Genomic DNA, 24,777 nt, shown 5'->3' with positions numbered 1-24,777 from the left:
CCACACCAAGGAAAAGTGGATCAGGTATCGGGCAAAAAGTGGGGGGGGGGGTACTGCAACAAAAACTCACTTTCTCACACACTGTCACCCTCCACCTAGGATTCACAAACTTTTGGCGAATTAGGGGGGGAGCCAAATGATTCTCATTGATGAATTTAAAATCCGCCTATCACCAAGTTCCTCTGTCCAAGGAGTCTCAGAAGCTGACAACCTTTGTTACACCGTTTGGGGCGTACAAGTTCCTGAGACTCCCTTTTGGTCTAGCATCGGCGGCCAGCGTATCTATTTTGGGTGAACGTGGCATGACAGCTAGAGAAGATAAATGTAAATTCGGAGTGAATGAATTGGAGTACTTAGGTCACACAGTATCTGAGTCTGGTATCAAACCGACATTTTTAGTGGTCAGAGCTTTGAAGGAAGCAAGTGCACCTTGTGTTAAAGATTCTCTACGCTCCTTTTTGGGGTTAGCAGAGTATTACACAATGTTTGTGGTCAATGATGCTCAAATCGGGGAACCTCTTGTGCTTTACTGAAGAAGGGTCAGAAATGTTTGTGGTCAAGAGAGCTAGATGTAGTCTTTGCAGAGGTGAAAGATTTAATTGTTTCAGCGCAAGCTCTTCATGCCTTTCGGGATGATTGTACTTTAATCATAACTGTGGACGCAAGTATGAATGGTTTGGGGCAGTTTTAAGTCCGGAGGTTAACGGCAAGGAAAAAACTGTAGCTTTTGCCTCCAGGTCACTTAAACAGTTTGAACTCCACTATAGAGAGGCTTTGGCCTGCGTTTGGGCAGCACAGAACTTTAAAATGTATATTTGGGGACGCAAATTTGTAATTTATGCTGACCACAAGTGCCTTTCTTTTATATTTAGTAATTATAAAAGAACAATTTACCATCAGGTATATCCATATTTCAAACTTTCACAGACCCACATTGGAAGCATTTTTCAAGTAGTCCTTTGGTTACAGAGCTTCCAAGTGACTCATTAGGTCACACAGCTGTTAAGCCAACAACCCCCACGGGACAGGCAGCGACATCACTATTCTCTACGCCTAGACCCTCCGTTAGCACATCAGTACTCTGTACTACCACCCCAGCTGTTTCCCCCCACTGCCCGTCTTCCACCCTAGACACCCCAACTTTAAATGTCCTATACAATCCCCAAAAATATTTTTCCCGACTACGCGGAGGGAGCAGTTCGCTATAATTCTCTGTCTGCGTGCAGCAGTATAGCATGTCGTGCGACTATCTTTGCACTGTGGGCACAGGACCCTTCATCCAACATAGAGCCACTACTCTTTTTGCTATTAAAAGTCCCATGTCTATGAGCCTGCGTACAGCTTTTGGGATTGCTTTGGAAAATCCCAGCAGTGCTAGCGCCGGGTCAGGGGTCAGTTCCATTTCCGCTATCCTCCCCAGTTCCCTGAAGACTTCTCCCCAATATTTCTGGATTCTGGGACAGTACCATGCTAAATGTATGAAATCAGCTTTCTGTGCACAACGCTTTTCACAGGTCGCTTCGTCTCTGAGGCCATATCCAAATAACTGCTCCGGTGTGTAGTATACTCTGTTGAGAAATTTAAAATGAATTAGCCAGTGCTTCCCATGCTGTGATATTTGTTGTGTGTCCGAGCAGCAGTACTGCCACATCTTGTCATGGATTGTGGTTTGTAGGTCCCTCTGTCAGGCCAGTCTGGCTGCCATGCAGTCATGCACCCTGTGTGACATTGCCAGCCTATAAATATTGGTAACCAGCTTAAGAGGGGAGTCGGTTTTTACAACATACGTAAGTTCAGGGATCTCCGGGGGTTCCTGCATGTCCTCACCAAAGTGCTCCCTCATAGCCTGGCGCACCCTATAAAACTGGAATTTCTGCAATTGCGTCGTGGCTTCCGCCCCCTCCTGTACCTGTTCCCATGTTTTGGCTGTTCTTTCATGAAAGAGGTCTCTTGCAGCATTCAAGTGCAGCGATTGTAAAGCTCTAACCACTCCTCTGTCCCTGCAAGGCGCTACCCAGCGGGCCCATTCTATGGGCATTGACGGGGTGTATAGTAATGCTCCCGCCTGCTGTTGTAGCAGGAAATGCCAAGTGTGTCTGGTGGCATTTAACAAATCTAAATAACCTGTTCTACGGTCCGGGTCGTCAAATATTGTCACCGGAGGCGAGTGCGGGGCAGCAAACAGCTTTTCCATGCGCAAGTACGGTATGCTTCTATTTAGTAAGGTTGCTGGCAATAATATGTCACCAAGATTAACCAGGCTAGTATCAAAACTCCGGGAGTATAGTTTTGAAATGAAGCATATCTCTTGAGGAAGACATTTTCGTGCAGATTGTTTATCTAGAATGTTAATGGAAAAAGATGATGAGGATGATTTGATTGAAGAAGAAGTAGAATGTGTGGCGGTGGTAGATGCAATTGATGAATGGAGTTTCGCAATTTCTGCGAGTGGATGGAAAGAGTCTAGTTTAAAAGATGCGGTTCTATCTAAAGTGATGGCATTTTCATCCAAAACCTGGCCTGACGCAAGGAATCTGCCCGGGGAATTGAGAAATTTTGCTCAAGTGGCAGATGAAATTTGAGTAAAAGACCACATTGTTTTAAGGGGCGATAAATTTGTACCTCCAACAGATCTGAGAAATTCTATTGTAAAAATGGCTCACAAGGGTCATAAACATGCATAAGAATCAAACAGCATTATTGGTGGCCCAGCATAGATTCACAAGTCAGGGCAGTGGTAAATAATTGTGAGGAGTGCTTGCTGTCAGACAAGCATTGGAAAACATCCTCTCCTCTACATCCTACACAGTTCCCTGGGTCAGCATGGGAAAAAGTGGGGTTGGATTTTTCAGTCCCTTATAATGTTTTACAGAATGAGATGAGGTACCTCATTTTGGCAATAGAATATTATTCAAAATGGATGTACTATACATTTGTGAACTCACCTGATTCAGACAATACCATCACGTTTCTAAAGAAGATATTTTTGTTAGAAGGGGCTCCTTGTGTTCTAGTCACGGACAATGGGACCCATTTTATGTCTGATAAAATGCGGACATTTTTTGGATTTGCAAGACATTAAGCACTTTAAAGTAGCACTGTACTCGCCTTCTTCTAATGGGCTTGTGGAGCGTGGTAATAAAATGATGCAAGAAGGGATCCAGACCGCTATTGCTTCAGGTCTAGATGTTGGAAAATTTCTCGAGGAGAAAGTATGGAACTATAATACATCTCTCCATTGTACCACTAAAGTCACTCTTTTTGAACTGCTAAGAGGTAGAAAAGCACACTCTACTTTATTTTCCTCTTGGTTAGGCAACAAAAAGTCAAATGTGGCAAAGGAATTTGTTGACACTGAAATGATTGCAAACAAAGTTAAAGAAAAGCAAGAGCGTATGAAAGGAAATTTCAATTAAAAAAAATTTGAGAAACTTGGAAATTTCTGTTGGTGATTGGGTAATGATAAAAAAAAAATTTAACGTTTTGAAAGGGAATTCAGTATTTTCAAACCCAGTTCAGATTAACAAAGTTAGTAAAGGAGCAGCTTTCCTGGATGGGAAAGGTTGTTGGAACAAAAGACAATTATTGAAAATGTCACAAGAGCAGGCCAAGTTGGTTAGTAGTGCGAGAGACAATTTGGAGGTTGCAAATTGTGGGTGGACACATTGGTTACAGTCAGATGTGAAAGCTGTTTCTGTTTCCAGGACCGAAAGTTTGTTCACCAACAGTTCTGTCAGTGTCAGCTGATTTGGATGCTCCATCATTTAGTCGTAGTGGCAGGGTGAGAAAAGCTCCTGTTAGATACAATGAGTTTGTTGCATATTAATTTGTATTTATGGTAAAGGAGGAGGTGATGTAGTGGGTTGTTTACTTTGTTTCTCTGCCTTAACCCCTTCGCTGCGGCGGCAATTCCGCCGCAGCGCTAGGGGGGTGGGGCGGCCGCGCAGGGCTCCCATGCTCGTGACGAAATTGCTCCGTCACGTGCCTCGGGTGCGCTGTGCTTATGACTGAGCGGTTCCGTCATGGCCCCGCCCGCTCAATGGAACTACCAGCGCAGGCGCGGAATCCGCGCAGGCGCGCCGAGCGGACCGTGGCGGAAATGCTCCGTCATCAGGACAGCGCGTCCGTGGCTGGTGATGGAGCGGTTCCGGCACCAGCATGGGAGGGGTTAATTGCTATTGGAATACTATGTATGTAATGTAGAATGTTAGTCTTTGAATGTGCGCGTGTAGCGTACTCTGGTTCGATGGGTTGTGTCAGTTGCCGATCGAGCTTCGTGCCGGAGACGCGCTCCATGTCGTGGGTGAAGCTTAACCCCTTAAGTGCGCCCGTCGGCCAACGGCCGTCGCGAGCACTACCTCGGTAGTGCTGTGCACGTCCGTTGGCCGACGCGGCCCCGCCCGCGCAATAGGATGCCCATTTACCGTGGCGGAATTGCCGCCGCGGTAAACGGGCTAATTAATAAATACTTACGTTTACCTGAAGAACATCTCATGAGCAATGACTTGATGAATCATTACAGAAACCATTACTGTTCTTTCGTTTCTTCCATTTGTAATCCTGCTCTCCTTCACCAGTATCAATTCCTTCTATTTTAAATCCTGTCCTTATTTTTGTGCTCTGATGTAATCCTTTTCTTATCTCTTGTGTATGTCTGAGTGTCTGTAGTTTGAAGCAACACAGTGAGCCATGCTTTAGGTCCCACTTTAGAATGCAGAGCTGTTTCTTTGGCTAACTGTTCTTTTGTTTTAATTTTCAGAAGGAGGTGGAGGCTCAGCTTGAGGCTCTCCTGGGACAGCAGAGCACCATTGAGAGCAAGATGGTTTCTCTTCAGCGCATGGGGTCTGTATTATTAAGGTGTTAACATTGCATACACTACAACCTATAGATTCAGTTCTTTTGCACCTCCAGTGACTCTGTGTTGTAAGTACTCACAATAAACTCTTCACTTCATTTGACCGCAGAGGATTTTCCCCTGTCTCTATGCATACACTTTTCTCTGCATCGTCAAGAGTTACCATGTGCATGATCACCATCACTCTCTTTTCTATTGGTTCGTAAGTATCTCTTGTAATAGTATCATGTTTTTTCACTTCTGATGTTGTCTGACATGCTACCTTCTCTTCCTTGTAGCCCTAACCTCCAATTAATTGAGGGTGATGCCAAGCAGTTATCTGGAATGATCACCTTCACCTGTAGTCTTGCAGAGAACGTCAGCAGCAAAGTTCGTCAACTTGACCTTGCCAAGGTATTTACCTATAAGACCTCTGCCTCCTTTTTTGCTTTATTAATCTGTTTTATTCCACTCTCCTTACCTCACCCTCCCCATTTTCTATACCCATACATTTATGTTCTTGTCCCAGTAATCCACAGAGCCTTTAGGGTTCCCAGCGCCCAATTTCTGTAGCAAATAATGTTTAAAGTATTGAATATTAGGGTTGAAAATATGAGTTATTGTGAATCCTAATGTACAGTAATATACCTGTTGCTTCCTGCTACCACAGAAGGTCCAAAATTAAGGACGTGGATATGTTTAGAAACAACTTTTTCTGCTTCATATTTTTCTTTTCTTCTCTATGATTTACACCTTTATTAATGATATGCATGCATCTGTGCTGAAGGATTGTGTTTTTTTATGGTCTGGCTTGACAGCGTAGCGGTATAGAGACATTGTGTGATCAACAAAAAGTAGCTTTCAGAGTGGCGCTTAGGCTCCACCTTCACGTTGATTCCCCTAAATAGGAGTGCCTGAATTACACTTTTTGGCTTGTGACAAAGCTTACACCGTATACAGCAAGTGAACAGGTTATAATATCATAGTTGTGTTATTGCAGCCAATGTAGTAATTTGGTGCGGGGATTGCTTACCTTTCTGTCTCACTCCAGATTACGTGCTATGATACAATCCACATTTGACGTGGCCTACGCAGCTGATTTCTGAATATGTACTGTTAAATATCGATGACTGACAGTTATTCCATCATCCCTCCCACTCCCCTAACCTGCCTTTTCCCTCCCTCCTCCACTATTAGTCCATGCTAAAGCCCGAGGGCTACTTAGTAGGAATTCCTGGAAGCCTCACTTGAGGTGTTACCTGAAAAGTTCCAGGAAGAGTACTGCTCTACTGGGACTCTGCCTGCCTTGGATCCACATCGTAGGGTATGCTTGAGAAGTTCCAAACCAAGTGGCATTTCTCATTCTTAGATTTTTTGAAAGGGGTGAGCTTGGTCCTTGTTCCTCTGACTGACCTATTTTGGACATTATGCACAGTAAATAGTAGTGCACTTGTAATGCTAGATGTCCACAATCTGGCACGTATTGAAGTCTATGTGCATAGGAGGCTTGAAGCATGCTGGACTCGCGAAGAAGAATGAGTCTGTGAGCGGGGCCTGCATCAGACCACTCATTTTAGTACCAATTCTGTTTTGTTTTTAGTTTGAAAGTATGTGCACACCTTTGTAATATACATTGTATAGAACGTTTCTGCGTGTCACTGGCTTGCTATGCTGTATTAATGACTGTCAGGACTGTAAATCTACAGTCCAAGCAGGCATCGCCAGCCACAGTATGGTTCCCAATACATGTGTACTTCTTGCAGAATCGACTATACCAGGCCATCCAGCGAGCTGATGACATTCTAGATCTGAAGTTCTGTATGGACGGTGTTCAGACAGCCCTGAGGAATGAGGATTATGAACAGGCAGCTGCACACATCCACCGCTATCTCTCACTGGACAAGTCGGTCATTGAGCTTAGCAGACAGGGAAATGAAGGTGAGTGTTTACATCTTTAACCAGACAGAAATCCTGTAAGGAGCAGGAAACGCCACTAGAGAATTCTACATCGACATCCCTTCCTCCCATAAAGGGGGTCACATTAAAGGCAAGGAATACTTGACAACCCAAAAGGTCCACTTCTCTGAATTGCTATGTATCTGCTTCTCAGGGAAGAATTGTTTCTGGCTCCTCTTCTTTTCAACTCCCAGTCTAGTGAGCAGATACTGCAGTTCAGTCCACACCAAACATGCACAAGTGAGAACATCTCGCTGTCCATGCTGCCTGTCATTTATGCTATTGGAGGTACTATGTGTGTCTGACAAGGCCTCAGGGACAGTAATGCACATGATCATTGGATCTCATTTCTTTCAAAACCTTAGGCCCCACTTTTGTTCCTCTAAAGGAGATTTTTTGTGAGCACCCATAATAATTCATGCAGAGATGGAATTCACTGCTTAACAACGCACACCTTTCCCTTATTAAAAATGGAATACAAACTATTCTTGATCCAGGAACAACTTTTTGATGGGAATAATCCTTGTTAAATGAGAAATTGAAACCCCTTAGTACTAATGAAATGCAATCCTGACAGCACTCATTGCCATGAGAGGGTGAACTAAGACCGCTATACTAGTAAACGGTAGATCCCTGCCATCTAGACGAATAGTGCAGTTAGCAGTAGTGCCAATATTCAGGATTGCCTCCTCTAACTTTCAAATCACTTATGGGCTTCTCTTGTTCCAATGAAGGGTTTCCTGCAGCACGCCTATCACTTTAGGTTTGAAAGGGAAGCCTTAGCTGTGACCATAGCTTACAGTTAGGCTCACACTCATGTGTTTTTAAATAAGCAATCGCAAAGTCTAATATCCATGTAAACTTCAGTGCAAATAAAAAAGTATTGGGCATTGGACTTATTGCTGTACGCACATACATTTGCTGAAGAATGAAAACCCATTGTTATTCCCTTTCTTGCAGAACTGCACTACTTTTGGATCCTTGCCTTTTTCATCTTACCATTTTGTTAAAAGTAAAAAAGCACTGCCAGTTCTCTTGTCATCACAGTACAGTAATTTTCCTCTCTGAAACCCCCATGCCAGGAAACGTTATTAATGCTAACCTGGACCTGCTCCAAGACGCAGAGCGCCGACTGAAAGTCATTGTCAGTGAGAAGCTGGATGCGGCTATTAAGGAAGGTGACCTGCCCCAGGTGGAGCGGTTCTTTAAGATCATGCCACTGCTCGGTCTGCACGAAGAAGGACTCAGCAAGTTCTCAGAGTACCTCTGCAAGCAGGTAAGACAGCAAACATGTCATCCATCTCTCACCTACCTCACAATAACCAGGATAGCTCTGCAGTGAGGTAAAAATACAAGCCCTTATTACTTCAAATCACACCCTGTACCATCTCAAATACTACACGGGGGTATCTGCAGGTAGGAAAAGCCAAAAAGCTTGGCTTTCATCACAGCCCATCTTGACATCCTGCATCTCTGTAGGAAAGTAAAGCCAGCAGGCATTGCCTGCATCACCATTCCTGGTAATGCCTCGCTTTATGCAAGATATCTGCAGAGAGTTTAAGCTTTGTTCAGGTCATAACCCACTTTTACAACCCCACTTGATGCAGAGGGTATCTCTGCAGTGAGCAAATGACCAATAGCTGATCTTTCAATCCACCCTACTACTACATCATGTCTTGCTTACATTGCACCTTTCTTGTAATATTTCACATACTAGGTAGGATGGCTCTGCTGGTAGGTAGATGGCCAAGATTTTTACGTTCTGTTTTCCCGACCCCGCCCCCTCTTAAAAAAATCCAGCCTGTTTACTGAAGTGCCGATTTGAATAACCGCTGCCAGTCGCATGTTTGCTGTAGTACACACCAGAATACCGTTCATTAAGCAATCACCTAGCATAGGCAGCGAGCCCACTTCAAATGTTGCTAGTTAATAGGCCACAATGAATCTGACTGATAGTGTGTGTCATGGCATGGGGTCATAACGCAGACCTTGTGATCTCCCAGCCAACCTTAGTTAAGGACAGTGGCATCCCACCAATAAATGAGCATGGACTTGCTTGAATGTCGTGACTTAAGATTTTGTTCCTGCTCCTCAGTGAGTGGCTCTTATACAGTCAGCCAGCTTAGTTAGTACTGCACAGAGCTGCTTAATCAAGCACAGAAATAGGAAACCAGTCTGCAAGCAGCACCCAGCCATGCCTCGCTTGCAGTGGAAGCACACCACCTGCCTGACTTTCCTCTGCTGTCCATGTTTCCTTGACTTTGCTTGGGACAGACCTTCCTCAATCTCTAGCTGTCTAAGAAGTAAATTCTGCTTTGGAAACCAAATCTGCACTAACCTCCACTTACACTGGAATACAGGTGGCACAGATGTGCAGGAGATGCAGGTACCATTATAAAGGACCAGCATCCTCAATTAGCTGGAGTCCTGAAAAGAAAATGTTGCAATAAGAGTTCTATTCACTCCTCTTAGGCAGCAGCTACTTAAATTCAGCAGGGCATGTACTAGGGAAGCAAAGCCCATTCTGTTTCTTTCGTTTTTATGAACTGAAATTTGTAAGAAAGTGCCCTCTTTTTAGGTCTCGCGACCTATCGATGCGCGCATGCGCATCGAGCGGAGCGAGAATTCAAGCGGCGAAAACATCATGAAACCACCAGCTTTTTGCTGGCGTTTTCATGAAGTTCATGTGAACCACGTGTTCAAACATGAACGCGCATCAGCCTCCCTCCATTTGCCGCACAGCACATCAAAGGGCTTCGCCCAGAGTGCGCTCTGCGGCTTCTCCTCCCCTAATTACGCCGCACACAGCCTTCCTTTCATTTCTCCTCCCCCTCCCCAGCCAGCTTCCCCCAGGCCGTGTTCCCTCAGATATGCTATTGCATATCGTTTGCTACCTCTTGTATTTTGTTGCTCTTGATACTTGCACAACTGTCACTATTGTCTCATGTAACGTAACGTTTGCTTTTGTAACATGCTCACTTGTAATTTTTGCTTCATGTATCACTACTGTTGTCCTCGCTTTATAAAAACTGCTCCCTCGCTCTTCTGCCGCCGCCATCGCCTTGGGCTCTCGCGCTCCTTTCTCCCTCTCTCCCGCTGCCTAGTCCTCCCACCCCCTCCCTCTCCAGCGCGCGCTCCACTCGCATCTGCCTGCTGCTCCGACCCAGCAGTGCCGAGAAGCTTGTTTCCTCTAAGAACATATCGTTTGCTACCTCTTGTATTTTGTTTGCTCTTGATACTTGCACAACTGTCACTATTGTCTCATGTAACGTAACGTTTGCTTTTGTAACATGCTCACTTGTAATTTTTGCTTCATGTATCACTACTGTTGTCCGCACTATATAACAAGCATTGGCATAGCCAATAGGTCTCGCTTGTGGGACCTTAGAAGTATTTAGTTTTGCAGCACAATATCCTTGTTGCATAATCGAATATTGTGCTGCAAAACTAAATACTTCTAAGGTCCCACAAGCGAGACCTATTGGCTATGCCAATGCTTGTTGCATGGCTGCCCCCACTTTTTACTGCTGATGTACTTTGACTAAGTGTGCCATGGGCTCCTGTCAAACAGGTGCCTATGGCCTATTTTCTTTCCCTAAAACTGCATTGAAAACAAAGCCCAGTTGGCACTCTCTGGCCACAGATCAGCCCCTGGTAAATGGTACCACAGGTACCCAGGGCACTGTGACCAGGGAAGGTCTCTAAGGGCTGCAGCACTTATTGTGCCACCCTTAGGCGCCTGTACCCTGACACACACGCACTGCCTTTGCAGGCTGAGTGTCCTGGTGCAGAACTAAACAAAGAGTCGACATGGCACACATCCCTGTGTGCCATGCCCACAACCCCACTGCCCTGGACATACATCAGCCACCCCTCTAGCTGGGTGCCCTATGCCAGTAGTGCGGGCACAGGTGCATGAGCCCTGTGCCCCAACTGTACCCAGTGCCATTCCTGGGCACTGTAAGTGCAGTGATGTCATTAAGAGTATATGGTGCTGGGAGGTTGTCATTATGAACTCCACAGCACCATAATGGCTACACTGAAGGCTGACAAGTTTGATATCAAACTTGTCAGCACATTAAACCCACACTGATGCCAGTGTGGCATTTAATGTAAAATGCACTCCAGAGGGCATCTTAGAGATGCCCCCTGAAACTTAACCTACAATCCACGTCTTGTTTGAGAGGCTGCCTAGGCTGCCACACAGCAGACATGTTGCTGGACCCCTGGGTGGAGAGACCCTGCTCTCCGGGGCCTGCAACAATGCACGTCCTGGGACGAGGTGCCAAGCCCCCTCCCCCAGGATGGGCAGGGGACGCTTCAAAGGCATTCCGCCTTTGTTTGCTTCTCCAGACCACTTGCTGTACCCAGCAACTGGCCCCCACCAGTTCTGACCCCCACTCCGGCGGGAAGACTGGCGGGAAAACCTACGTCAGGCAGGGGGTGTGCCAGTCTGTGCCAACTCCACCCCTCCGGTGGGAGACGCGAGTTGAAGCACGACCCCGGGCTCTGGCCATATTGAAGATGGGGAGCCCTGCCCAATCAAAGCTAGGCTCCTGCCCCCTCCCACAGTAGAGGAGCAGGCTAGGAGGTGTACCTACCCCAGGACAGGGACCCATTGGTCCCTGCCCTCGCCCTACCTGTAACGCCCCTAAATTTAGTATTTAGGAGCACCCTGAACCTTCCCTCCTTAGATCCAGATTAGGAAACAAGAAAGAAGAACCAGGAACCGGAAGACCTGCCGTACAGCTGCTAAAAAGAGGAAGACCCCAACTGATTTGGCCCCAGCCTTACAGGCCTGTCGACCCTCGAACCTGCTCCTGCAATACCCCGGTGTCTCCAGTGGTCAGCAACCTCAAAAACCCCGGAGGACCTGACTGCCCTGTGACTCTGACTACCTGGGTCTCCCACGAGCACTGGTACTGCTCAAAGCAAGTAACAAGCCCTGGCATCAGCCCGGAACGCGGAAGACGAGAATGTTGGTTAGGCGAGAGCACGGCCGCGTATGAAAACACCCTAAAGGGACTTTCACTTGGTGGAACATAGTCTATATAATAGAGGCGACCAAGATGGATAAGATGACGCCAGACGCCCTTAAATGAGGTTAACCAGAGTTGCTATTCAAATATATAGAAGTACAGTGGAAGGGCTGCAACCCAATTCAGATGGTTAGCCGCTAGTCCCGAAAATTATTCAATAATTGAAACATTCCGATCGGTGCAGCATATTTGTTGTGTTAATGCTAAAGCCCTAGTCCTGCTGAGGCCCGGAAATTAAGGGGCTGAAACGTGTCGACAACTTTTGAAATGGACACCCTTGGAATCGAGATTCGGTGATAAATAGCTATCAGCAGTACAAAGTAGAAGGATCAAATCGCGAAATCAGCGAAATAGCGCAATGACCGCGATATTTATGTTTTTTGCCGCAAAAAAAGGTCTTGACAGACAGCTCACAAAATGGTGACCTCTGATTGGCTGTACGGGCACACGTCATTACGTCGTGCCGTACTAGCTAATTTAGAGGTGGTGAGTAATTGTACACGCATTGTGGATTAGAGAGGCCAGGACAGCTTATGGCTCCAGCAAGACTGTCACCTGTGAGTGGGGGCATTGATGAAGGGGGCTCCTGACACCTCGTCTGAAAGCGCAAACACGTTACATTCAGTTCAGCCGTTGCCGGCAGGACTAAACACCAATCTTGCTGCTTTACAGCAATCACAGCCAACAATGTGCTTTCAGATTAGCTCTCACGTAAATTTTACAGCAAGGAGGTGCTGTATTTACACGCCCTGTAGAAAAGATGAAAGGTGAGTCAGACACAGGCGGGCACCTAGAGCCAAATTTCGGGGGGGGGGGGGAGCTTGCTAATGACAGTGACTGAAAGAAGGGGTTAAAACACAGCAAAAGCCTAATTTACATGTAAATGATCCTTTACGGACCTGTTAAGTACTCGGGGGCGGCTGCAATTAGATAGTCTTGGATCCAGGCAGCCTGACCTTGCTCTCGCCTTCTGATGTGTATAGAGGGAGGGAGGGGGGGGGGGGCTGAGCAGGTCGCAGGTTTGGCCAGTGCAGGAGAAACAAGTATGTACGTGGCCAGATTTTACTGTGAGCTGTTCCAGCTCAATCTTTCATCCTTCCGAGGGCGATAACAGCTGAGTTTCAATTGGTTTATGCGCAGACCATGTCATTTTAATTGAGAGCTGTAGGTCGACTAGAGATGAAACTGTGGGACTGAAGGATGGATGGGTACACTTTTAGGAGGGAGATTTTGGGGCAGAAGTGGGAGAATTGTATTCCGTGATTTTAGAAAGGAGCAAGCAAGGCTTTAATCAAAATATCAACTTTCCAGAGAAAGTAGTTTATTGCTTTCTTGCATAGGACTTATCGGCGTGGAAATCCATCTTTCTATTTTGGAATTTTAAGAGTTTGCGTTGCCCAGGGCAGTATATGTGATATAAAGTAACATCATACCTACAACAAGGCAGGACTATTGGCTAGGTCAATGGTTATTAGTTGCATAAGATAAATATTTGCAACTATGGCTTTTTACATGTAATATTGAAAAAGCTTCCACTTAAAGCCCTGGTGACACTACAATGTTGCTGCTCTTGCGTTTCAAGAAGAGAAGGGAAATCCAGAAAGAAAATGACTCTTTAAAGGATTTCCTTCCCCCACAACGCTCACCTGGCATGACGTCAGTAACTTCTCCACTATTCAGATGCTCCAGGATTTCGTGATTTCGCGGTTTGTCGCTCAATCGGCCCCTTTGTAAAAATGCCGTGATTTTTACAAAAGTGCCCACTAAGATATCTGTGTTTGTTGTAGGGAAACTTCCAAATAAAATGCCGCAAAATTGCCGCTAAATTTCCATATTTGTGCCGCTAAATTTCCATTTTTGTGCCGCTAAATTTGCTGATCCATGCCGCTATATCCTGGGGGGTCTGATTGATCCCTTTAATACTGCATTAATAAGGTGTACTTGTATTTTTGAGGAATGCTCTTTAGATAATATGATTTAGAGCATCCATGTAAATAAGAGGGGCTATTGTGAAACAATATGCGAATGCTTAACTTTTCATTTCTACTGTTTGGTAGACTGTTCTTGTAAATTGATTGTGTGATATGTAAATAGTGCAATTTTATATGTATAGCACAAAAAAGAGTGTATATATAAAAGAATAAGTGAAACAAAAATGAATATAGAAAATATTTGAGTAAATAAAAGAAAATTTAAAAGGAGAAATACATATCCATGGATATAATTGAATTATTTGAGGTAACGGGTGGTAAATGACACAACAAATTGTATAAATTCATTTTAGAAGAAGTTCTTAGGTCAGATGGGTAATTAATAAACCTGTTCTGAACAATCAATTAAAACAATTGGTCCCACAGCATCACTTTTTTTGTTGATGTAATTTAGTCAACTGCGTTTGAACCTGAATTCAATTGTAAAGCATTGCATAAGATTTTGCAAAGCATTTATTTCACTTACCTTAACCAAGCTTGGCTTGGTTCTAAGAAATAAAATAACTTAATAACATTTTTGATGCAATAAATTGGTCTGAGTTCAGTCTTTGAGTGTGTGACATCATTTGATGCCGGAGTGTGTACAACGAATGCTTAACACTACACTCTGATAAAGCCTTGCTGCTCGCCCACACTACCACAGATAGAGAGTAAGGTGCTATCTTCTTTTACCTCTGCCTACCTTTGGGTTTCCACTGGACTCTGTGCACACTATACCTCATTTTGGTATAGTATAGTATATATACAAAGCCAGCTTCCTACAGTGTGCCAATATACTCTTTGTGAAAGAGCAGAATGCTGCCATTCATAGTGAAGCTAGCCGATAAATAGACAGAGCGACAGATAGAATTTTAATAAACACTTGGTTAATGCCAGACCTAATTGGGGGCCCAATTATTAAAGAAATCTCCGCAGTGCACCCGTGGTATATGTCCTTGTATTAGTGAAGATTTACGGCTTTTGTGAATTCATAAGATTTTACAGAAGTAAGTCAAGAATTCATACTCCTAGAAAATATTTGTGAACTGCATTTTAGCAAGAGCAAACATGCATGTGTAGATTTGCTCATGCGAAAACCTGTTGAGCGTATGCAAGACTACTTTCCCTCCAACCACTTTTTTCCCCAACCCTGGAAGAAATGTTACATCTTCCATTGCCAGGAGTAAATTTCCAACCTCTCTCCGTATGGGAAAAGATTGGAGAACAGCTGGTGAAAACCCTTAAAACATGTGGGTTAGTAGGTAGACTCAAAAGGGCATTCCAATCCTGGAACTATTACTTACCACTACCTTCAACCCTAGCATGTAGATCTGAAGAAAGGTGGATAAATAAGGGAATTGCTAGTATTCAAACCCTACAATGGTATGAGCCCTGCCATAATAGGGGAGACTATTTCTGAGCTCGTATATAATGAGATTGCTGCAATAATTTGTCACTACACTACATGGCACGAAAGGGGCAAGTGGATTTTGTTACAGGGCAAGTAGATTTATGCAGCAACCTGCCCCATTGACAAGTAGATATTTTATTAAATTCCACAACCCTGCTACCACTAATAGAGCACTTTGGGTTTACATTGAGCCCTGTACACTGCTGGGGAATCTCTGGACACTGTGCACAGTATACCCGCATAGTGGAATACCATGTACAGAGCCAGCTTCCCACAGTGTGTCTCATTTACTACATATGTGTGTGCAATAACTGCTTAGCACTACATTCTGATATGCCTAGCCGCTCACCCACACTACCAAAAAAGAAAGCATTTGGGGTGTCATTTGTGCCTCTGTAATTCCTTTGGGGTTTGCATGGGCTCTTTATACTGTGTACCTCTTTTTTGGTCCGCTTTATAAAGAGCCAGCTTCCTACACCCATCTTTAGGTCTATGGGAGAGGAAGTCAGGGAGAGGTTCACTCTCTTCTTCCTGAACCTCATCACTGTCAATCAGCATGGCCACATCAGTCCTATCTTGGAAAGGTTTTAGGCGGTTCACATTGATAACTCTGTGAGGGTTCCTACTAGTGCCTAGGTTAATCGGGTAGGTGACCTCACCTGTCCTTTCAAGGATAGGGTAAAGGGCACTCTATTTGTCCTAGAGTGCCCTGCGAGCCACAGGCTCTAGTACCCACACCTCTGGCTGGAGCTCCACCAGTGCAGCCTTTTGGTCATACCAGAGCTTCTAGAACTCTTGGCTGGCCTCTAGGTTTATGGATGCTTTCTCTGTGTACTGTAGGCAAAGTACATAGTCCACAATGTATTGTTTAGGCTCTGTGAGAGGTCTCTCCCAGCCTTATCCAACCAGACACAGTGGTCCCCTTACTGGATTTCCAAACATAAGTTCAAAGGGACTAAACCCTGTTCCCTTCTGATGTGGTTCTCTGTAAGCGAAAAGCAGGCCTGGCACAAGGACATCCCACATCCTTCTAAGTTTTTCCAGGAGTCCGATAATCGTACCTTCGTGGTTTTGTTGAATCTCTCAACTAAATTATTGGTTTGTGGATGATGTGGCGTAGTGAACTGGTAAGTCGCACCACATTCATTCCACTATTCCTTTAGATAACTAGACATTCAGTCACTACTTTTGTCTGACACCACATACTTGGGAAAGACTACTCTTGTAAAGATACTCGAGGGCCCTGACAACTGCAGGGGTAGTGACAGTCCTAAGTGGAATAGCTTCAGGTTACCTGGAGGCATGATCAGCTACCACCAGTATAAATCTGTTCTCTGATGCTATTGCATGGTCCATGTAGGAGAGTGGGGTCTGCAATCCTATGGTCACCCCAGATTTTTGCTTTTTGCTTCACTGGTTTACGACTTTCCCTGGCTGTGGGCTTGCTAATCAGACCCACAGCCTAGCTGTTCTCTCTCTAAATTGACAACCATGTACTTTAGGTGCATTTACCAATTGGTACTGGGCCACCTTATCAGTCCCTGTACCCAGGGCATAGGTGTATCCAGGGCCTACCAGGGGCTGAAGCATGTATTATGCCACCCCTGGCTGGCCACCTAAATCTGACACAACTGGCTGCATGACAGCTGGGGCAAGGTGGTGTAAACACCCTTTGCTGTAGATATAGTATACCTATATCTAACCCTAAAATGGACACCGGTATTCCTATCAGTCACTCCTATGGAAGGCCTTATCAATCCTGAAGGCAGAGTGCTTGGAATTATGTGAGATGGTGCTCTGGCATGAGCTGAGCCCGTTTGCAGCTTGCGGAACCAAGTCCTAATAGCTGTTCCATGATAACGCTATACCATATACTCTTAAGTGCATTATCAACCTCGCGGTTAAATGCTAACTCTGGTATAACATTATCAAAACATGTCGAGTAAGGTGTCATACGATTTGGAATACTACCCCCTCGCCAATTCTGGCGACGGGGGTAGCATTCCACCCTTCTAGAGGGACACAACATGTATGTAACTGTGAACCCCGGTTAAAGTTAACTCGAGCCTCAGCATCACAAAATGGATGCTGCCACCACAGACACAAGTCTGACCTCCTGCTGCTGGGAGTCCTTCCAGCGAGGATGGCTTGGACAAAGGGTTTCCTGCCTTGGGAGGTGCTAGCACCACCCCAGACAGGATTTTGTGTATTGAGGTAGGGAGGCTGAAAGGAATGAGACCTGCCCGGGGCACACAAGGTGTCCTGTGCATACACCGGTTCAAACCAGTTGCTGAGGCATCCCTGCCCCAGCTCTGGCGGGAAACCGGACAAAGGATAGGGGGTGTAGCCACCCCCCTTCCTGGTCCCACCCAGGGGAGGGACCTAGTCAGTAGTGCAGCCCCCTTTAGGAGAATAAAGGTAGGAGCTGGTCCCATTCCAAATTAGAATATCCTGAACTATTCAAGAAGAAGAAACTCTGGCCTTCGACGTTCTGCTCCACAGAAGACTGAAGAATCTCCCTTGTGGGCACGGAGTGTCCACCCTGCAACTGCAGGCACCATCAAGCGTCCAGCGGCTTCACTTTGTCGTCTTCCCTCGAGGATCCTGACTTCAGAGCCCGACGAGACCCGGATTCCCAGACCTCTCCGACCTCAACTCACATCTGCAGCAAAGCTGAGACCCGTGGGTGCGACGAGACACGTGGGACCGGCCTTCTTGAACGAACCTGCACTTCGCTTCCAGCACGACTCCCGAGGTAAACTCGACCAAGTGCTTTGGGGACTGAGAAGCCCCAGCCCCGAGCAGCCCCTGCACTGAAGATCAGCCCTCCAGCATCCACGAGATCTGCGTGGGGCCCTTCTGCTTGTTTGCTGCTCGACGCGTTGTCTGGTCACTTGCCGGCTGGCTAGTGGCCTCCTAGACGACGAACCTTTGAATCTTCACTGCTGGTCTGGTTGCTCCAGACTGGCCCTTGCTCCCTTCCAAAAGAGGGGCACCCCGGACTCTCCTAATCCGCACCAGACGCTTTCTCCACTCACCGCGTGGGTTGCCTTTGCCAAGGCCTGTTGACACCGATTTCGGATCCAACACCGCCGACAGCGAGAGCCTGCTTGGGACAGCTCGTGCCTCCATCCTGGTCGTCGAAGACACCTCCTGGTCCACGTGGCTGCGGAGTCAAGCGTCCACTCTTCACCTGATCGCGACGTCGACATCTGGTTCCTTCCTGGTTCCACTCCAGTCACTGGCTAGTGACTGTGAACATTGTCCCCTCTGCTTTCAGGTCTCCTTCTTTACCAATTCACCCTTGGATTGCACCGGACATCTTCCTCCTGGTCGCCTGCAGCATCTTTTCTTTCAGGCTCCATAGACTTCAACGCGAGAACCCAACGCACTTTGACACCTGTGCACCCGCAGCCCGTGGGTGAGGTAACAAGAGCACTTCGGTGCCCAAGGGTAGTTTAACTGTCCTAGTGTCCAGTTCCACAGTCGTTTTAGTCCTATCTAGTCAGGATTGTCCGTACTCACCTTTAACTTGAACTGTACTGTACATAGACGTTGTTACGCATCTCGCGTGTGAGTTCACACTCTGCACACGCGTTCCGTGGGCCTCCTATTACTTACCTGAAGTTAGTGTAGCGTGGCCCCATCGATCCTACAGCCTCTGGACAGCTCCATTTCCTTTATCGACTTTCACATTCCACTTACTTAGTATATGGTTTGTCGTGTCCCTAGGGCACCATTGTAATTTTGTGCAACTTGTAGTATTTTTCGTAAGAGATTGTCATGTGCTTAGCCCTCTGACCTCATAAAGAGTTCAGAGGTGTTGTTATTAATAAATATGCTTTTCATTTTCATAACAACCTGTGTGGTGTCCTTTCATCTGGTATTCAAGGGGTTATATTGTGGTAAAACAGCTGGCTTCACATGCCAAAAGAGTTTAGCCTAAGACTGCTTTGTCCATGCTACCATTAGGATAGCTGGTCTATAAGGTTGACTTACAACCAATCACCATAAGGGTTGTTTGGACTGATACAAGGTGATCACTAGAACTAGTGAGCATCATGTATCAGGCCAACTTACCACATTGGTGTGCAGCGGTTGGGATTTGAGCTTGCTGTTGTTTTTACCACGTATAATCTTGAAATATCATTTGAAAGATCCCATAAGGTACTCTAGGTACATATAACAAGCTTAGAAATACTCTGAGTTCTACTGAACCAGCTGTTGTAGTAGAAAGGGCCTAGCACACCCTGACTACAACTCTTAGCAAGGGATCAGTAGGAAAACCCATAGTGTAGGTAAGTGCATCACTTGCACCTCACTAGAAAGCATGTCTACCCATGGAGAGTCTTCAGAGACTCCCCTAGTGGTCAGTGACCCTTCACAGGTCCTTTCCAGATATGCAGCTCTCAGTTTCCAGGAGATGAGACAATTGTGTACCTCCAGGAAATTGAAACAGGGTTCTAACCCTACCACTCCTTTTCTGTTAGGTCTCTTAGAGACATATGATGCCAGAAGGGCTGCCAACACAGACCCCTCTAATCCAGATAGGAGCATGCCAGCCTTAGAAGGTACTCTTGGAGATCCAGACCTCCCTGAAACAGAGAATGTAGAAGAGGAGGAGGAAGAAGAAGAACCATCTGGGGATGAGGCAGACAATGGTTCTGTGATAGTCAGCAGACTAACCAGGGCCAACTTAGACCTACATAGGGAAGGATCTGGGGGACCCCCAGTACTGACCCTGAGCAGGCCTAACCTTGGAACTAGAAGAGATAGGTCTCATTCTAGGGACGCCAATAGATCTGTGCACTCTCATGCATCTGCTCAGAGGAGAATGACTTCCCCCTCAGAGGAGAGAGCATGAAGCAAGGATGAGACAGGCTAATCTGAGGATCCAGAGGGAAGAACTTGCCCTTGCCAAAGAGAAGCTTGCCTTTGCTAGAGAGCAACAGTTGAGTGGGGTAGTCCCAACTGGTGGCAGCAATATCCCTAAGGATAGAGACAGGAGTTTTGATAATAGACACCTGAGTAAAATAGTGCCCTCCTATAAGACAGGAGATGATATCCACAAGTGGATAACTGCTTTGGAGAGAGCCTGCAAAGTACAGCAGGTACCCCAGAGTCAGTGGGCAGCTATATTGTGGCTCTCCTTTGAAGGTAAAGGTAGAGACAAGCTCCTCACTGTTAGAGATGAGGATGCAAATGATTACCAAGTCTTGAAAACTGCTCTGATTGATGGGTTTGGCTTAACCACTGAACAGTACAGGTTGATGTTCAGGGATACCCAGAAAACTCAGGCTCAAGATTGGACTGACTTTGTTGATTGTGCCACTAAGGCTCTGGAGGGCTGGTTACTGGGAAGTAAAGTTACTGATTACACAGGATTGTATAATCTAATTATGAGAGAACAAATCTTAAATAATTGTCAGAACCAGTTGTTGCATCAGCACTTGATTGACTCAGATCTGACCTCTCCCCAAGAATTGGGAAAGAAGGCAGACAGATGGGTCAGGACAAGGGTCAAGCAGCAGAACCAGAACCAGGGTGGTGGCCAGAAGAAAGCAGACCAGAAGGGTAATGAGAATAAGCAAAATGACCAGAAGTCTTCAACAGGGCCCCAACAACCTAAGGAGGGTGGGTCCCAAACTTCCCAAAAGAAGAAGAATGATGGTCCTAAGAAACCATGGTGCCAATACTGTAAAAGTAAGACTCACTGGTTTAGTGAGTGCACCAAGAAAGGCCAAACTCCTACCACTACTGTCCCTAAGACACCTGCACCCCCTAGTACAGTTAGTAGAGGTAGTGTACCTCCCAAGGCTATGGTTGGGTTAACCCTGGGAACTGAGGTGGGTTCTGACTTAGTTAGAATTCCTACTCAGGCAGTTCTTGTTTGTACTGGGGACATGGATATGACCCCTACTGTAAGTCCTAGTACTCTGGGCAAATACAGACAAACGCCTTTAATTAATGGAAAAATGGCTCAGGCCTACAGGGACACATGTGCCAGTGTCACCATGGTGACACCAACATTTGTGGACCCTGACCAGATCATGCTAGTTTCAGATTACCTAGTGACCAATGCTAGCAATGTCACTACCAATCACAGTATGGCAGTTGTTAATTTCTCCTGGGGAGGGGTAACTGGCCTCAAAAGGGTTGTAGTTAGTTCAGACCTCCCAGTAGATTGTCTTTTGGGCAATGATTTGGAATCCTCACTGTGGTCCGATGTGGATTACAGGACTCATGTAGAAATGCTAGGTCTCCCCTCACATGTCCTTGCTGTGACTAGGTCACAGGCCAAGAAATGCCCAGCTGAACAAGTGCTGGATCCTGGAAGAATGGACCAGGCACTACCCAAGAGAAGGAATGGTAGGGTTAAGGCAGAGCCTTCCCCCCTGCCTCAGGTTGAGGATCAGCCCTCTCAGGAGGCTGAGCCAGAGACCCCAGAAGGAACTGTCCTAGAAGAACTTGAACCTGATCAGGTTGAGTTTCTTGGGACAGGGGGACCTTCCAGGGCAGACTTGAGGCAGGCCCAATTAGATTGTTCCTCTCTTTAACCCATCAGACAGCAGGCTGCTGCTGAGGCTGCAGGGAATGCTACAGGTGCCCATAAAGTATATGGGGAAGATGGACTCCTATACTCTGAGGCAAGAGACCCCAAGCCTGGTGCTACCAGGAGGCTGGTCATCCCCTTGTCTCTTAGAGGTTTCCTCCTCACCTTAGCCCATGAGATTCCCCTTGCAGGTCACTTAGGCCAGAACAAGACTTGGGACAGGCTTGCCCCACACTTTCACTGGCCTCATATGTCTGAAGACACTAAAGAGTTTTGTCGCTCATGTGTCACCTGCCAAGCTAGTGGCAAATCAGGTGGCACAACAAAGGCCCCCCTTATACCACTACCTGTGGTGGGGGTTCCCTTTGAAAGAGTGGGGATTGACATTGTTGGACCAATGGACCCCCCAACAGCATCTGGGCACAGATTTATACTGGTGGTAGTGGATCATGCCACCAGGTATCCAGAAGCTATTCCCCTTAGGACCACTACAGCTCCTGTTGTGGACAGGGCCCTACTTGGAGTTTTCTCCAGAGTGGGGTTTCCTAAGGAGGTTGTCTCTGACAGAGGTGCAAACTTCATGTCAGGATACTTGACTGCTATGTGGAAGGATTGTGATGTCAATTATAAATTCACCACACCCTATCACCCACAGTGCAATGGGCTTGTTGAGAGATTCAACAAGACCCTCAAAGGGATGATAAAAGGGTTACCTGAAAAGCTCAGGCGAAGATGGGACATCCTATTACCCTGCCTCCTGTTTGCTTACAGAGAGGTCCCACAGAAGGGGGTTGGTTACAGCCATTTTTAGCTTCTGTTTGGGCATCCTGTAAGAGGACCCCTATGTCTTGTAAAGGAAGGATGGGAGTTACCTCTCAAAAAGCCTAAGCTTGACATAGTGGACTATGTACTTGGTCTCTGCTCCAGGATGGCAGAGTACATGGAGAAGGCATCTAAAAACCTTGAGGCCAGCCAAGAACTTCAAAAAGCTTGGCATGACCAAAAGGCTGTCCTAACTGTGTATCATGCAGGACAGAAGGTGTGGGTGTTGGAGCCAGTGGCCCCAGCAGCTCTCCAAGACAAATGGTCTAGACCCCATACCATCATTGAGCAAAAGGGAGAAGTCACCTACTTGGTAGACATGGGAACTCCCAGGAGCCCCCACAGGGTGCTTCATGTAAACAGGCTCAAAGCATTTGTCAACAGGGAGGACATGGGCTTGCTCATGGCCACAGATGAGGGGCAGGAGGAAGAAAGTGACCCTCTCCCAGACCCGCTCACTCAGAACCCTGATGATGGGTCCGTAGATGGTGTAGTCTGTTCTGACAGCCTCTCTGCTCATCAACAAGAGGATTGTAAACAGGTTTTTCAATCCTTCAGGCAAATGTTTTCACTGACCCCCAGTCAGACAAACTGGTGCACTCATGAGGTGGACACTGGTGACAGTCTGCCTGTCAAGAGTAAAATCTACAGGCAACCTGACCACGTCAGGGACTGCATAAAGAAAGAAGTCCAAAAGATGTTGGAATTGGGAGTCATTGAACCCTCAGAGAGCCCTTGGGCTAGTCCTGTAGTTCTAGTGCCTAAACCTCACACCCAGGATGGTAAGAGAGAGATGAGGTTTTGTGTAGACTACAGGGGTCTCAATGCTGTCACTAAGACAGATGCCCATCCAATACCTAGGGCAGATGAACTGATAGACAAGTTGGCTTCTGCAACTTTCTTAAGTACCTTTGACCTAACAGCTGGTTATTGGCAGATCAGGTTAGCTGAGGATGCCAAGGTCAAAACAGCATTTTCTACCCCAGGAGGTCATTACCAATTTGTGGTGATGCCCTTTGGTTTGAAAAATGCACCTGCCACTTTTCAAAGGTTGGTGAATCAAGTTCTCACTGGGTTGGATGACTTCTGTGCAGCATATCTAGATGATATTGCTGTCTTTAGCTCCACCTGGGAGGATCACCTGATCAACCTGAGGAAAGTTTTGGAGGCCCTGCAAAAGGCAGGCCTCACTATCAAGGCTACTAAGTGCCAGATAGGGCAGAGTCAGGTTGTATACCTGGGCCACCTTGTGGGTGGAGGCCAGGTTCAACCATTGGAGAGCAAGATACAGGCCATAAAGGACTGGGCTCCTCCAACCACCCAGACACAGGTCAGAGCTTTCTTGGGCCTGTCTGGTTACTATAGGAAGTTTGTAAAAAATTATGGGTCCATTGTGACACCACTTAATGACTTGACAAGCAAGAAAATGCCAAAGAAAGTTCAGTGGACAGTTAGCTGTCAGAAGGCATTTGATGACCTAAAGCAGGCCATGTGTACTGCACCTATTCTCAAGAGTCCTGACTACTCCAAAACCTTCATTGTCCAAACAGATGCATCTGAGTTGGGTGTGGGAGCTGTTCTTTCTCAACTGAATATTGATGGTCATGACCAGCCTATTGCTTTTATAAGCAGAAGGCTGACCCGTAGAGAGAAACGTTGGTCAGCTATAGAGAGGGAGGCCTTTGCTGTGGTTTGGGCCCTGAAGAAGTTGAGGCCATACTTGTTTGGAAGTCACTTCAAGATTCAGACCGACCATAAGCCCCTCTTATGGCTAAATCAGATGAAGGGTGAAAACCCCAAACTTCTTAGGTGGTCCATTTCCCTACAGGAGATGGACTTTACAGTGGAGCACAGACCAGGGACTGACCATGGCAATGCAGATGGTCTCTACAGGTATTTCCACTTAGAACAGGAAGACTCACCTGGTCAAGGTTAGTTTAATGTCCCTAAGTTTGGGGGGGGGGGGGGGTTATGTGGAAGAGTGGGGTCTGCAATCCTATGGTCACCCCAGATTTTTGCTTTTTGCTTCACTGGTTTACGACTTTCCCTGGCTGTGGGCCTGCTAATCAGACCCACAGCCTAGCTGTTCTCTCTCTAAATTGACAACCATGTACTTTAGGTGCATTTACCAATTGGTACTGGGCCACCTTATCAGTCCCTGTACCCAGGCCATAGGTGTATCCAGGGCCTAC

General features: G+C 46.3%; 1 protein-coding gene across 1 annotated transcript in view; it reads left to right on the top strand.

Annotated features, from left to right (window-relative positions):
• The window catches only part of COG4 (component of oligomeric golgi complex 4), a 177,579-nt gene that overhangs the window by 19,858 nt on the left and 132,944 nt on the right, over positions 1-24,777 (top strand). Inside the window, exons 2-5 of the mRNA XM_078671201.1 lie at positions 4,760-4,842; positions 5,134-5,248; positions 6,598-6,772; positions 7,873-8,066. Of these exons, the coding sequence (XP_078527327.1) occupies positions 4,760-4,842; positions 5,134-5,248; positions 6,598-6,772; positions 7,873-8,066 (567 nt within the window). The remainder of the gene's footprint in view (positions 1-4,759; positions 4,843-5,133; positions 5,249-6,597; positions 6,773-7,872; positions 8,067-24,777) is intronic.

The sequence above is a fragment of the Lissotriton helveticus genome, chromosome 12 (assembly GCF_964261635.1).
Source record: "Lissotriton helveticus chromosome 12, aLisHel1.1, whole genome shotgun sequence".
Classification (NCBI taxonomy): Eukaryota; Metazoa; Chordata; class Amphibia; order Caudata; family Salamandridae; genus Lissotriton; species Lissotriton helveticus.
Note: the sequence above shows the minus strand (reverse complement) of the source record. Positions and strands in the feature narration are given on the sequence as shown.